The sequence below is a fragment of the Carica papaya genome, chromosome 1, assembly GCF_054855325.1.
Source record: "Carica papaya isolate Zhongbai chromosome 1, ASM5485532v1, whole genome shotgun sequence".
Lineage (NCBI taxonomy): Eukaryota > Viridiplantae > Streptophyta > Magnoliopsida > Brassicales > Caricaceae > Carica > Carica papaya.
Genome location: NC_142309.1, coordinates 10,544,736 through 10,561,183, shown reverse-complemented (window position 1 = coordinate 10,561,183; position 16,448 = coordinate 10,544,736). Strand labels below are relative to the sequence as shown.

The following is a 16,448-nucleotide window of genomic DNA, read 5'->3' as shown; positions in this document are numbered from 1 at the left end:
ATAGATGTAATTCCAGAACAGGTCATTAGAAAACCCTAATGAAGTTAATCTGAATCCTCTTTTACATTCTGCGCTATTCTACTTTTCCCATTCTTTCTTTCTGCTTCTCCTTTCCTATTCTTACTCAAACGTCTCATTCTATCTTCTCATAGCCTGAAGCTCACCACATTATCAAAAACCTCCTAGGCCTAGCTTACTAGGTCTTGACAGTGAGCTATAATTATGTAAAAAAAATTATACGTTTTATATCTGTAATTTCAAGTTTATATTATCTTAGTTTCACACATTTTATATTATTTTGTTTTATATTACTTTAACAAAGAATGCTGTCCAATTAGACAGAAAAAAGTTGTTAGCTTTATTATTAGTACAAACTACACATGCCTGATCCAATTATTCAAATAGCAAAGCATAAGTAGTCCATTTTTGTTGAAAATAATATTGGAAACTCTCTTCCCTCTCTCTATGTGTCTACAGATAAATATATATAGAAATATGTAGAGAGAATTTGATGGAGCAACCTTCTTATAGGGTTTACTCTTCTTTTTTCTTTTAGGAGAATCTTAAGAGTTTAATTTTTATTGCTCTCTTCATATTTTCTCTTTTCTTAACATGATCTCTGTTTCTTCCTTGGCATTTTGAGGGATCATTTTAATCCATCGGTCTACTACACATGCATGTGGTCTCTATTGCATTTGATCTATTCATAATGTTCTTGAATACACAATACATTTGTTATACCAACTTAAACAAGTTACAAGAATAAGTTACGGTAATTTGCCCACATAAAGAGTTATAGAACTGCAGCCAGCTTAATATAAATCTTCAATACTACAAGATATGCTTGCTTCAGTTGTGTGAATCTCTTTATATACTCTCATTCTTGCTGTTCTCCATTTGATTTTCTATCAGTGGACTGGGATTTTATAAACAAAAAATCAAGTCGATATCTTACAACTAATTCTTTTTTAAGAGAATTTAGGATCACTTTTGTCAAAATTAGAAGATAAGGATGAAAACTTACACAGATGACACTACTCTGCTTCAGCAACTTTACATCCCTATTCGACACTGAGCCCTGTCTACTATTTGTAGCAAAGACAGCAATTAACTAGGCCTCTACCAAATGTTAATTACCTGCGCTTGCTGACACCATCATACTGTACTTGTGTTTGAGATAAGCTTTGATGAAGGGATCTAATTCACCATCCATTACAGATGCAATATCTGATGTTTCATATCCTGTCCGGACATCTTTCACAAGTTTGTACGGATGAAATACATAGTTTCTAATCTGCTGGCCCCACTCAGCCTTCACTGCATCTCCCCTTATTTGCTTGATTTCAGATGCCCGTTGCTCTTCCGCTATCACCAGAAGCTTTGCTTTTAACCGGCTAAGAGCCTTGATCTTGTTCGCCAGCTGGGTTCTCTCCTCTGCAATGTGATTCAGGAAAAAAAACATTGAATATTCTAAAAGCCAAAAAGAGACATATTATCTTACATAAGTTAACTTCAGCATGCTATTTCTAACACTCAAAGCCAACTAGCGTGAGCCTACAAGATTAAGAAATCAAAACTATAAAAAAAAAGGAAAGAATGATATAAGTTAGTTCGCCATATTTAGCCAGCTGCTGAACGGGTCAAGCTTTTTACAGTTCTTCTAAGCACTTCTCTGAATTTTCTTTTCACTGCAACTGAATCTGGAAAGGCTTCCAACAGGGTTCCCATATATATTTAAAGAACTCAAATCATATGGTATCAATGATGATAAAACAAAAGGTTGCCTTATGTTAAAAGCAGCAAATATGGTATCCCCAAAGGTTTGATAAAGATGAGCAGATTACTTGAAGATGAGTTATACCTTATGATGCTTCTTCAAATTCAATTCAAAACATAATACTTTATGATACATAGCCTAGTTTTCGTTGTCCCCACAGACATCAATTCTTCCCATCCCTTCCCCACATATGAAAGAGGTTTTTTCTCCTTTTAATTTTTTTTTTGAAATAAAAGAGATAAAATATATTCACAAAAGTACCAAGGGGGTACAATCCAATACAAAATAGTTACAAATCTATCAAGTGGTCCAAGACGAGACCTAAGTCTTTCCACTTTTTCACATCATGACCTAACAAGATAAATCCGAAAGTATGAAACCATCTATCTCTAATGTTTACAATATCAGTTTCAATACCCTCAAAAACCCTCGCATTTCTTTCCTTCCACACAGCCCAAAAAATGGTAAGTGTAATAAGGAATCTATATCTATACTTATTACAATAACCCGCCCATGCCCAAAGTTCCCCACTAACATTACCGACTCTAACCCAAAACAGCCCCAAGAGCCCATAAACCATAGCCCAAATGTTGTTAATCACAGGACAGCCCAATAATAAATGGACATGATTCCTCATCAGCTTTTACAAAAATAACATCTATTCACCATAATGTTTCCTTTTCTTTTTAACATATCTATAGTCAATATGCTGTTTCTTGCCACCTCCCAAGTAAAAAATGCTACCCTTGGGGTTTTTTCTCCTTTTAATAACCCCAATCAAGTTAATTCTAGGTGCATCTAATGGCCGCAAAACATTTTTCTACCAAGTATATGTTGTACAAACCATTTTGTGATCTATTCTAGGTCAAAGAAATTTTCTAGTTAGAAGTTGAAATAGGCATCGCTAACTTGGACATACCAAAAGATAGAAGCACATGCATTCATCAGTAATTAGAACCTAAAGCCTACAACAATATCCTGCCAAGTAAACTAATGGGATTTCCATCATTGTCATCGCCGCTAAAACTATCTATAGCACCAAAGACATCTAGAAGTTATGTGGTTAAGAATACCTGTGCAACGAACTGTAACACCAGTGGGGATGTGTGTAATCCGGACAGCAGTTTCAACCTTGTTAACATTCTGCCCTCCTTTACCACCTGCCCTCGAAAAACTAATTTCTAGGTCTTCTTCTGGTATTTCAACTTCCATGGACTCTTCAGGAAGAAGTGGCATCACTTCAATTCCAGAAAAGCTTGTCTGCATACAAGTTTCATATTAGAACATAGAATGAGATATCTATCTTCTTATATGCACAAGCATAAGCAACGTGCACACACGCACGCAATGAGATAATTTTATACAGAATCTCCTTTTAGACTTTGTTTTTTGGCAAGGGTAAAGGTAAAATTTATTTAAGAACGAAATCACAAAACAAGGAAACCTGTACTCATTTTAAAAAGAACTACAACAACAAACCCCTGCAGCTTTGTTCACATAGCCATGCAGTTCTTAACAGCAACAGTTATAACCATCACTAGACAAAAATATTGCCTGCATAAACTTAAGGGTGAAAAAGGAGAACATGAGCAGCCAAATTACAGCCCAAAAACAGATGGTTGGAACAAAAATGGCAGACTTTAGCAAATACTTGCCAATGCAAAATTTTATCCTAATGAAATTTGAGGCATCTATCAAGGACTGAACAGAGCACCATGATCTCATAAGAAGATCAGAGAATTGATATAAAGAATCCATTTTTACTGATCTAGTCAAAAGACAAGATGACCTAAAAAAAAATCTGATTTTGACAAACTAGGACGCAAAGCAAGGAGCATTTCATCATCTAGCCATTAACAAGGAAACTGTCTTCTACTCACAGACCATTACCACTGATAGCAACTTCAATAGCAACTGAACTTCACTTCCTTAGCACAGAAGCAGAGGGACTAATCAACATCTGATCTCTGGACAAAATATGCAACATCTCCATCTTTGCTGACACTTACATTTCAGGCTCTTGTTCTACTATTTTCAGTGACAAATTCTTTTAAAGTTTCAGTAGTATTATTTGTACTTTAAAAGACAATTCAGTTCCAATGTGCTTCTCTCTGTTTTGGAATAAAATTCATCACTTGAAGGGGTAACCATATTTCCTTTAAGATTGAAGATTTTTTGTTGATCATGATTAGGATGGAGTTCTACTCCTTAATACAAATCATAGCCTACTAACTAACAAAGCGTAACCATTAATCTTGTGTAGCGTTTCAAGATTTAGTATAAAGAGATTCTTTTTCTTTATAGGAAAGGAATCCCCCTAAAACAAGAGGATGTCCTTGCACGAATAATGAGAAAATAAGTCAGGTAGAAAATAGGATCTAGGCGAGAATGCTAGAAGTAAAGTGAAATACCATTGTTTCTGTCATTATTGCTGAAGAAATAGTACATGTTTTTCTTTGAGAAAGTATATGCTGAAGAAATAGAGATACCTATTGCAACAATGAGAAAAGAGTGGCTTCCTGGTGCTGTCAAAATGGGATCTCTGCTAGACGACTGAAGACAGGCACTATGGGATTAACTAGACTAAAACTCTGATGGTCTTCTATCTTCATTTTAGTGGCACACCCATATCCATGACGAAATCACCATGGCACCATGGCACCATGGCACCATGCATGCATGCGCTAATAGCCAACTTATAAAGTGAATGACGAATGGATCCTTACCTTGTCATTGTTTTGAGGCCTAGAATTTTTATCCTGGTGATCTTATGAGTATTCCTGAAAATTCTAGATGATGTTATACTGAGGAAGCACATTGTCACTGTTAAGTGTGTAGTTTTGGCTCAGGAACAGTCAACTTCGCTGATATCTCTAGCAAAGCAGTTAGGCCTAATTGGAATTGAACAATGACTTACCAATATTACGCCATATGATATGATGCTGCCCATACAAACTTATAACAAGTGTGATAGTAGAGTTGAGAGTGTAAGTTACACTATTAGTTAAGGTGATTACTTAACAATAAGCTCCTTTTTCATGCACTCTCATATGAGTGCACAGTCTCTTCCCTGTATTAAAAATGATTATAAGACAGACTAACAACAGTTTGTGAACTTACTTACCCTATGTGGATAAGTGGAAATTGTTAATACTCAGGTCAGGTTATAGATATGTAAGCATAACTTTCAGACATAGGTGATGGATCATGATCCAATAAATCAGTTAATAAAGGACGAGATCCCCGCTTAATAAATCAGTTAGAAATGAGAGTATATTTTGCTAGAGAGAAAGCAATTGTAGAACACAGTTTCTAACAACAAGGCAAGCAAATCCCCGCTTCTATTTCTGAATTCTTGATTGGATACGAATCACTGTTTCTTACACATGTTTTTAGTTATTCATAAGAAAGAAGTTACTTTAAGGATCAAAATTGAGTGGCTACCTGGCGAAGACCTTTAGCATTGAAAGGAGACTGTCGGACAATTCGATGTGTCCCTTTCTCCCCAGACAAATAACCATAAGCATAACGACCTTCAACTTCAAGTGTAGCTGACTTAATCCCAGCTTCCTCTCCAGATGATTTCTCAACCACCCTTGTCTTGTATCGCTGCTTCTCTCCCCATCTCATATACATCCTGAGAAGCATGTCAGCCCAGTCCTGCACTGGAAACAATCAAGACTTTTACAAAAGAAACACAAAATGGAATCTCAGGGCTGACCTAAATTCAACTTTCATCAGTAAATATCTATTGTAACTTGCAGTGTTTATAGTAAAGTAAAATTAGTTAAATTGACAGGAACAATATCATTTGGGAGATATAAGTAACAACATCCATGCCTGAAAACCTAAAACTCAATCGTCAACTTTGCAAGAGTAATACCCTTCATTTCTAACATACTAGAGGATCAATATCCTTGTAGTAGTCCAGGATTTCTGCCATTACCAGTTTACCAAGGTAAACACCCATTAGATGATTACTAGCAGAAATCCAGTCAAGTTTAGAACCACAGCCAAATAACAGTACGAGATTAAGCCAATATATCATCTACAAATGGGGAACTGTAAACTCCATCAATACAGATAGAGAAACGAACAATTTCTTTCAACTAAGAGGAAGAATTTTAGCATTGCCTTAAGCATATATTGCTGTTTACCTGTGCATCTGTGCCTCCTGCACCAGCGGTTATAGAGATAACAGCACCCTCTTTGTCATAGGGACCAGAAAGAAGTTGAGTCAACTCAAATCGATCCAATGCCTTGTTCAATTCTTTAATGATATTGGAAGCCTCTTCAAGTAGTCCAGAATCTATGGAGTCCATCTCCTCTGTTAAATTAACTATAGTTTCTGCATCTTCAACCTGCATCCATCAAACAACGTCTATCTTATCCTGAAAGCATTAGAAACCTAAGTTCCAATCTTCAAGATAGGACATTTTCAGCTATTCTTTGTTTGGGAAAAAAACCATATAGATGTCATGAGTTTTATCTCTGAAAAATCTGCAATTTTATTCGGGCGACTAGCCAAATAACCAACTTGTATTTAATAACAAAATCTAGAGAAACAGAACATTTGACTGCTTATCAGAAAAGTACCCTCTGCTTGTTAATTATTGAGCATCAAGTGTAAAGCATATGAACAACATCTTTTCATACAGTGTTAACAAACTTCATTTACCTTGAGAAAGTTTGCATGTTAAACATGCATGCTATGAGCCGAAAACCATACTGATAAGTGCTACCAAGAAGCTATAAAGCTTGTCTACAGGACTTCAAAGATTACCAGAAATATAATAATTATAAAATTTTCCTATAACAGAAAAGAAAATTTTTAAAAAGTGACAGAGTTGTTACAGAGAAAATTGGAGGATGCAGTATCTTCCAACCAAAATAGAAAGGTACGACAAACAAAGCAAAAAACATTAAGATGGAATAGGGCTTAAAAAGTCACGTGAGGCAACTGAAACCATTGCTCCAAACAATGACCCACAAGCCGGAAAACATAGCCCCCACAATAATATATTGCGCTCCTTAGTCCTCCCAAGATCATGCAGATTACTTTTATATTTCGGAAAAAAAAAAAGATCATGCAGATCTCTAAAGATAAGAAAATCCAGATTAAAGGGGCATCCAAACTTCCCCAAAATATAGAACCCTCCATCTCCGCATCTTCTTCTGCCGTTCCCAACTTGAGATTTAAGTCCATTGGAATACTTGCTACTCTGCACGCTGTCTTGCGTGTTTCCTTAAGCAGTTAAGTAATATACTTCGGCCAAGAGATGAAACCATCCTGTTTAGAATGAACTACCTCAATGCGAAGAAAGTATTTCAACCTTCCCAGTGTTTTGATATCGATTCTTTGGTTAGGCACTGATTTAGTTATTACATCACCATCTACTGTCACTATTATCTCATCCACATAGGCCAAAAGAGCTGCGACTTTCCCTGAAGACGAGTACTTGATAAACAATATATGATCTCTTTGGCTCTGCTTTTATCCCATGGCTATCATAACTCTTGCAAATCTGTCAAACCATACTCGCGGTGATTTTGCTTAAGTCCATACAAGGAAGTTTACACACAGTTCAACCACGTTCTCTTTGTAACCCATATCTCTTCCTTTAAATCTCCATGTAGAAATACATTTTTGACATCAAACTGCTGCAATTCCCGACCAAAGTTGGTAGCTAATAATAATAGGAGTCTTATCATATTCATCTTTGCAGTCGGAGCAAATATCCCCTAGTAGTCACTTCCATATGTTTGAGTGTACTTTTTTGCTACCAATCTTACCTTGTATTTTTTTATTGATCAATCTAATCAATGCTTTACTCCATATACCCATTTACAGTCCATTGATTTTTTACCTGCTGATAATTTCATTACCCCCCAAATCTTATTCTTTTCTAATGCTTCCATTTCACATTCATCGCCTGCTTTTGTTTCTCATTGGTAATGCCTTTATAGGATAGTGGAACTGATGATAGTATTTAGACTAAGAAGGAAGGCCTTATGAGATTACGAAAACTTCTCAAAAGAGAAAATTTGAGAATAGGATATAAAGGGTCTTTTTGTGTATTCTTTAATCCCTTATCAGTAGATCCCATTTTCACATGAAATTTATAGTTATCTTAATGAAAGATTATAATTTGGTAACTCATTCTCAAGATTCAAGTAGGATCAGGGATTTTACAAATTCCAGAGGTTACCTTCTTCCTTGAAAATACCTTACCTTTGCCAAATAGTACTAGATACTAGTCCAGGAGGATTTTCAAACACTAAGTTGAGTCCAAAGGAACGAGGTAAGATTTTTTATTGAACACAAGCAGTGTTGACAATTCAAATACAATTTCCTTATTTTCCTTTATTGAACTCTCCCCCAGTAGATAAGGCTAATAAAAGTAGGATGCTCATGCCATCATGAAATAGAATCTTTTTTAGGGGGATGATAACATTTATATCCTGTCTGAGTTAAGCAATACTTGAGAAAGATACACCTCAAAGCCCTAGGATCTAGTTTTCCCCAAGTACAACTGTAAACATAGACAAAAGAGATACACCTGAATATCCTAGGAACAAGATGATTTGTTGTGTATAGGTTAGGGTTGTATGCGGAAAGGTCTATCGGGCTCTTGAATCCCAAAAATCTAGAAGATATTGGCTTATGAGATGTATAATTGCAAGTAAAGCTTCACACAAAGAGAATTTAGATATATTTGTTTGGAACAAAAAGGTTCCAAGTGGTTTCAAGAAGATGGTCATTTTTCCTTTATATGACCCCTGTTTGTTGTGGGATGTAAACACATAAAGACTTGCGAATTTTGTTTCCATCTTTTATTACTTGCGAATTTTGTTTCCATCTTTTATTACTTTATTAATGGCACTCTTCTTGCTAATAGCTAGCATGGAAAAGTTAACGATGTTACGAGACTCGAGCATCATAGTTCTTCTACTTTCATCACCGCGAACTAGAGCTACCACTTCATTAGAACATGGAACCTTGGATATACAAAGTATCTGGGTCCTTAGTCAAATTCATGATTGAGTCCACTGAGGATATGGTAAATTCTGTCTTGCTTAATGAATTCTTTAAGGACTACAGCATCTTCAAATCATTTGGGTTTTAACACCCTGTAGCGGTCAAGTTCTTGTTGTAGAGCTTTCAACGGATTAGCACATTTTGTACCTGTTCTATTTCCTTATTTTGCAGCTATCGTCTTTAATTTAATCTCATATTCTGTGCAGCGTCTCTAGCATTTAACTAGCTTTAATGAAGTGAGTTCCAAATATCCTTTCTCACAGTCGAGAACATGCACGTGCCGCGAATCTTAGATATCATAGAGTTCCATAACCAGATCATAATTATTAAGTTTCTTCTTCCCATGCTTTAAACTGAGAATCTCCTAGTTTTGATCCTATGCCTGTGAGGTGATTGATATTCTATTTTCCTCTCAGTGTAGTACGAACAAGTTGGGACCACTTCAGTTAGTTCTTTCCATCCAGCCTATAGCAACCTACATGGTTTGTAATTCCCTGGATTTTTAGGATCTAACAGTCTCCCCTGTTTGAATAGGGTAATTGGTTTTTGTAATTTCTAACATCATCTAGGTTATTTTGTGTAAAAAAAGTTACCAGCAATGAAGGCTAATCAAGAAAGGGAATGCACAGGTTCACCCCACTAGTGATTAAGGTTGGTCAAGACGGAGTAGGGTGGTGCACAGTGACTTGAGAGGCGAGCAACAGTGCTTGCACACTGAAACAGGTAGAGGCGATGATTGTCTCTGCTAGAAGGGATTGGTCACGTGGCTGCTGCAGGTGGAGGCGCATGGTTGGATGCGGCTAGCATTTGGTTGGGCATGGCTATTGGTCGTGCTACTGAAGTGGCTACACGTGCAGCTAGGTGCAGCTGCTAGCATGCAGTGATGATGGTCGGAACTTGGAAGGATGCCGGCTATGAAGGCCGATTTAGGTTTAGTGTAGAGAAGTTAGGATTTGTTCCAAATGCTATGATATCAAGTGAAGAAATTTGTATTTCTTATTAAATATTACAAGTAATTATACACATATCAGAGTACATAAAAGGAAACATAATTATTTGGAATCTGATAACTTATAGGAGATTTCATCATAACAGGATCCTACTTAAGTATGTCTAATTCTCTATATCACACCAAAGAAAAGATACATACACTTTTGCTTTCCAGCATAGTGCATAACATCATTATTGGTGGAAAGAAAATGTCTATACCTTACTTTTGAAGTCAGAAAGCCATCTTAGCTTATCTTTTACATCAGTCATGGCTAAAAGGGTTTCCTGAGCTTTGGCTTGATCATCCCAGAAGGAGCTATTAGCTGCTTTAGATTCCAAATCTGCTAGTTCATGTTCTAATTGTTGCAAACCAGCAGCAGCTCTAATTTCTTCAACACGTAGCGAGGCCATTTCCACATCTTTCCTTAAAGTGTAAAAATCTGTCATCAATGAAAAAGCATTCACGGGGTTATAATCATATGGCACGGGGTGCAGTAACACGTTCCTCAGGCAGAATTCCCACAATAAATTTGCAGCAAGGGTTTCAAAAATATGAACAGCAAAGTCTGAGAAGACATTGTCTTTTTAGGAAAAATTTGTGCCATAAAAAGCTATAAGAAGAATAGCCAATTAACCATCAGTGACATCTATCATTTAGAAATAAAGGAATTTGAAAGTTTTTGAAATTAAGCAGATAATGGGAAAAATTGAAAACCAAATGAAAAAGAGAAAATGAAATTCGTCGCAAATGTCTACAAGTACATAAACATTAACTTGGCAACATAGTAGTACTGGGAAATAAAATGCTTGTCACAGCTATGAATGATTTTCATCAGAAATGCATAAAGAAAAGTAATTTTTACAAGTTAACAAAGTTTCTTTTTTATAGAAAAAGAAATCTTATTAAGAAAGAGACGTGAACAATACAAAAACTTATTCCTCCTCATAATCGCATCAGCAGCGGATAACATCATTGCAAACTTAATTAATCTTTGCTCTAAAACAATTTCCTAAATTTTTATCCTCACTTGGCGTATCTTCTGCCCCCAATTCCATAAGGACTATCATTTAAATGTTTTGCCTGAAAGGCTACTTGAATTTTAACTATTGACTTGTGAATAGATAAAGAACCTAAATAATCCACCTATAGACAACAGATACAGATAGCACAAGGAAAAAAAATTGCATAATCAGTAATATTCGCTCGCGTAGGCTGATTGAAATGAACATCATGTTCTTGCGCATAGTTAGGAGACCTCAAATTTTGCATCACTTCTTCAATAACATGCCATAAGTTTTAAATTGTGGAGCAAAAATAACCACAATTTGGTATATTAGCAGTCAAAGCATACCTTGCATTATCCATTCTCTCTTATCAGCCTCTGCCTCCATGCTCAATGGACTCTCTGGTGCCGCATGCATAACTAGACAAGCCATAATAGCAAATGTGTGCGTAAACAAAGATGCAGAAACCAAAATAAGACGCTCGCCATTAATTACACAAAAAAATTAAGCTCCGAAAATTAAAATTAAAAATAATTTAAAAAGATTACTAAAACCGTTAAGATTCTCGGCTGCATAAATAAGACTTATAAATATTCACTGCAGAAATTTAAAATCCGACGCACACCAAAGAAAACGCTAAGAGAGAGATAGCAGCATTGGGAATTGAAGGAAAATTACAGAAGAAGACAAGTGATTTTATGTTAAAGATACAATTTGAAAAGAATCATCCAAGTACCAGAAGAAGCGAAACGAGGACGAGTGGAGAGAGGTGGAGAGAAAGGAAAAGACGGTCTCGCATCGATAGAAGCAAGAGTGAGTTTTCGTTTCAGCAAAAGGTGCTTATACTTATCAGATTGCTTTTTCAATGGTGCTGCTCCAGTAATGCTCCAGCACCATAGAGGTTGCAGAATGCTAAGCTCCATAGCTTACTCTCTGCTCGCGCTACTTTGAACGGCCGTTGTCCATTCTTTTATTTCGAAAAGAAAAAATTGCTTATAAAGCGTTCTTGTTTTATAGCAGAGAAGATAATAAGGAGAAGCCTGAATGATGCCAGCTCATCTTCTTCCTCTCTCATAAATAAATCAATTATTAAGAACAAGAAAATTAAATAATAATTCAATTGAAACGACCCAAAAATATCTAAAGAAAATAAAAAATAATTAAAGTGCGAAAGTGTAATAAATGTTCAGAATTTGCATTACTCACACAAATAACTCAAAGTAGCAAACAGTGTTACGAAATTCATAATTTTGAAAGAAACATAAGAAATAAGGAAATAAACGGAAAATAAAAAAAAATCTAGCATCTACTCGCAATCTTCTTGAGGTTCGGGCTCTGAAATCTAGTTATCTTGATCTGAAATAGTTAAATAAGAAATGAGCTATACTACTCTAGTAAAGACATCACACTATATCACCGACACAGAACTAAAAATTGGTATAAAATCGAAAAACACTAATAAAGCACTAAATTTAACAAACTCATTTATCAATCATAAAATTATTTACCGTTCATTTACCGTAGTGGAGTTTATGAAAATAATCTATACAGACAATAATATCATACAGATCATAATTTCATGTAAAATCAGCAACATAGCACATATCATAAGTTTATATACATCGTCAATAAACCAAACAATAACTATTACTTTTTTCACCAACCTACTAGTATCTATGGGGGTTCATAGGGATGTCCCTGTTACACACGAACTCTTTCTTTTAACAATCTCAATTACGGGGCCATCCTCATACCCGTCCGGTATGGGCGCTAAATTAATAAATCTCAATATCCCGTCCGGTATGAGAGTAAAGCGAGTCGTCCCCATACTCCGTTCAGTATGAGTGTCAAATTATCAAGTCTCTATACCACGTTCGATATGAGACAACGTTCACGGTAAGGTTGCCTATGTAGCCAGTCCGTCCACCATCTCCCAAGATATCCAGTAAGGCTGCCGTCTTCATCTATTTATTTTTCTATACAACTTTCTCGTTTTCTGTTAATCTCCATTTTCCAAATCAACCATAATCACATAAACAAACAAACATGCATCAGGGAATACAATCATATCTCAATTTTCTAACTAAACGGTGGTAACGTAAGGCAGGAATACATGCATTCAAACAATAAAATTGATAAATCAGATACTATCATACTTTTAGACTGTAAAATAAATCAACAGAGAACAATTTCCAGTTATGGTTCCATTAGCAATCTGTAATTAATTATGCACATTTATTAAATTCGCCCAAAATATTATATTATATTTATTTAGACTTCAATTCTATTATAAGGAATAAGGTGAATGATTCTTACTCGATTTGATATTCGAAAAGCTAAGCTATTCGATTGCACTTACGGGTGATTCTCGGTTTCCTGAATTTTTCTTTGGGAATTAAAATGCGCTAATAGTACCTACAAATGTCCCAAACAAACTCAAAATCAATTCGGGGGCCCACTTGGCCAATTTCAGAATTTTGGCATGACGGCTCCGCCGTGCTTCGGCGACGGTCTGCCTTAGGTTGGCTGTTTTCGGTGATTCTGCATCAATTCTTACGAGAAAACACATTAAAGGGCATCGGTTGGCCCAAAAAATACAAAAAACCAAAACTCACCGGCGGCGCCTCCAGCTCACATTGCGGTTGGGTGTTTTGCTCTAGTCAACCTGTAGAGAAGAGCACGGTGATCACAACAGTGAAAAAATTACACAAAACGGGAATCGGGAAGGGCCTCATCAGAGGCATTTTATGAAATTTCTTGCAGCGGCGGCGCCGGACTTCATCGATATTTTCTGGCCAATTGGCCGGTCTTTTTGCTCTGATTTGGCTATGCGTGTGCTTAAAATTAAATTTCGAGCAAAAGAAATTTTTTTTACCTTTTTTGTTGGTCGAAAAAAGTTCCGGTGCGACGGCGGCGGTGTCCTTCCGGCGACCGGGTTTTCTTCTCCAGCGAGGAGGTCTAGCGGCTAGGGTTAAGGTTTGGTGTGGATGGAGGTTATTTATATCCGTCTGCTTTTGATCTGGGCCATCCATCGCGTTTGATTTAGACCGTCTGATTGCGATTAAATAGAGAGTGAATATGAATCGTTCATTGCGATCCAATCTGGACTGTCTATCACGATCTACTTTGGACCATCCGATCATGTTCAAATCTGACTGTCTGATCACATTTGGGGAGGGAACGCATCTGGGCTGTCCGTGCGCGCGAGAATGGATCTTGGTCGTTCAATCGCGGGCGCATGGATCTCCCGCGTGGCACCGCGTTAGCGTCCGCTGCTACACGACGCGTCCTAATTCGTCGGGTCTGCTGACCGGGCGTCTGACATGGTGAAACTTCTCAAAATTGCATTTTGACTCCTATTTTCTGATTTTTTTTTCAAAAATACCCTCAAAACCAAAATTTTCACTTATTTTCCCCAAAATTATTTTTAATTTAATCCTCTATCAATTTTACTTCATTTTTACTCTAAATTTAAATTAGAAAATTGAAAAATTAAGAATTTACAGTTATAATTAAACCTTAAATTATAAAAAATTTAATTTAGGGTGTTACAACTCTCCCCCACCTTGAAAGAAATTTGATCCCTCAAATTTGTCTCTCCCACTCTAAATCAAACAGCTAGGGATATTTGGCTCTGAAGTCTTATTCTAGCTCCTATGTGACCTCTCTCAGTGTGTGGTTCTGCCATAGGACTTTAATAAAGGAAATTTTCCAGCTGCGGAGTAATCTGCTCTTTCAATCCACAATGCCGACTAGTAGTCCTTCGTAGGATAGATTCTCATGGAGTGAAAAAGCCTCGTGGGCCAAGATGTGAGAGGGGTCCGGGTTGTACTTGTGTAGCATGGACACATGAAACACATTATGGACCTTGAAAAGTTCTGAAGGCATCCTAGTCTTTAGGCGGCAGTACCAATTCTGTATAAGATTTCAAATGGTCCAATAAATCGGAGATTCAGTTTCCTCCTCTTGCCGAACCTATTGATTCCCTTGAAAGGAGTGACGTTGAGGAACACCCGATCGCCTTTCTCAAATTCTAAAACCATCCTCCGGGTGTCCGAATAACTCTTCTGCCTGCTCTGAGCCGTGTAGATGTTCTACCTAATCTTAACTATTTTGGATGTAGTCTCCTCTACCAAATCTGGGCTGAATAGTTTTCTATCATTCACTTCTTCCCAACAAATTAACGATCTGCATGGGCGCCCATATAATGCCTCACACGAGGCCATGTCAATACTCGTTTGGTAGCTATTGTTGTAGATGAACTCTATCAGGGGTAGATGGTCATCCCAATGGCCCCCGAAGTCAAGAACACAAGCTCGGAGCATATCCTCAAGTGTGCAGATTGTCCTTTCTGAATGTCTATTAGTCTGATGGTGGAATGCAATACTAATGGACAGGTTCGTTCTCATGGCTTGTTGAAAGCTAGACCAAAATCGAGAAGTAAACCTAGGGTTCCTATCGAATACTATTGTTACTGGCACTCCATGTAATCTGATTATTTTTCGGATATACATTATTGCTAATTTGTCCAAGGGATTGGTCATCTTGATGGCCAAGAAGTGGAAAGACTTGGTGAGTCGGTCAACAATTACCCAGATGACATCATGTCCTGAGCATGCCTTAGGTAATCCTGTCACGAAGTCCATGGTGATATATTCCCACTTCCACTCCAAGATTGGTAATAGCTGAAGTAGCCCACCTGAGCGTTGATACTCTACCTTGACCTGCTAACATACCAAACACTTAGAAATAAAGTCAGTTATATATCTTTTCATCTCATTCTACCAAAATCGGGGTCGCATATTTTGGTACATCTTAGTGCCTCCGGGATGCATGGCGAACTTTGAGGTATGAGCCTCTGTCATAATATCTCTCTTTAACTTATTGTCATCTAAAAAACACACCCTGTCCTGGAATATAAGCAACCAATCGGTGGAGATTCGAAATTCTGAGTTAACTCCCTGTTCTCCATCTTTCTTGAGGGCTATTAGGGTGGAATCGGCGGACAAAACTTCCCTTATTCTCTAGATTAACTCAGACTGAATGGTCAGGTGGCCCAAACATGTGACTTTCCTCAGGTCCTGAAGCCTCACCTATTATGTGGCCCCTATCTGTTTGTATTCTGAAACCATCAATTGGGCTAATGTAACTGCACTTTTCCTACTGAGTGCATTAGCTACCACGTTGCCCTTACTCGAGTGATACAATATGTCGCAATCATAGTTCTTGAGAAGTTCTATTTACCTTCTCTGACGCATGTTGAGATCTTTTTGAGTGAATATGTGTTTCAAACTCTTGTGATCGATATATATCTGAAAGGTCTCTCCATATAAATAATGATGCAAAGTCTTCAAGGCGTGTATGATTGCAGCAAGCTCTAGGTCATGAATGAGATAGTTTTTCTCATGACTCTTCAACTATCTGGACCCATAGGCTATGATTTTCCCATACTGTATCAAAACATAACCCAGACCTAGGTAGGAGGCATCACTGTAAATTGTATATCCACCCAATCCAATCGGTAAGGCCAACACAAGTGCAGTAGTCAGTCACTTCTTTAGTTTTGAAAAACTTCTTTCACAGTTCTCGTTCCACTCAAACTTGACATTCTTCTTTGTGGGCCGAGTCAGAGGAGCA

General features: G+C 37.1%; 1 protein-coding gene across 1 annotated transcript; it reads right to left on the bottom strand.

Annotated features, from left to right (window-relative positions):
* Positions 1–680: 680 nt before the first annotated feature.
* Positions 681–11,809, bottom strand: HCF109 (high chlorophyll fluorescent 109). The gene is made up of 7 exons (XM_022035233.2): positions 11,548–11,809; positions 11,159–11,230; positions 10,026–10,246; positions 5,935–6,138; positions 5,222–5,437; positions 2,851–3,037; positions 681–1,434 (listed from the first exon to the last, which is right to left on the bottom strand). Exons 1-7 carry the CDS (start codon positions 11,732–11,734, stop codon positions 1,130–1,132), a joined length of 1,392 nt encoding a protein of 463 aa, XP_021890925.2. The 5' UTR covers positions 11,735–11,809; the 3' UTR covers positions 681–1,129.
* Between the last annotated feature and the right edge of the window lie 4,639 nt (positions 11,810–16,448).

Coding starts and splice junctions, on each gene's coding strand:
- HCF109 (XM_022035233.2), bottom strand. CDS start 11,734: ATGGAGCTTAGCATTCTGCAACCTCTATGGTGCTGGAGCATTACTGGA. Junction 10,247..11,158: donor GAGAGAATGGATAATGCAAG/GTATGCTTTGAC, acceptor CATTGATGACAG/ATTTTTACACTTTAAGGAAA. Junction 5,438..5,934: donor CAGGAGGCACAGATGCACAG/GTAAACAGCAAT, acceptor TTTCCAGTGCAG/GACTGGGCTGACATGCTTCT.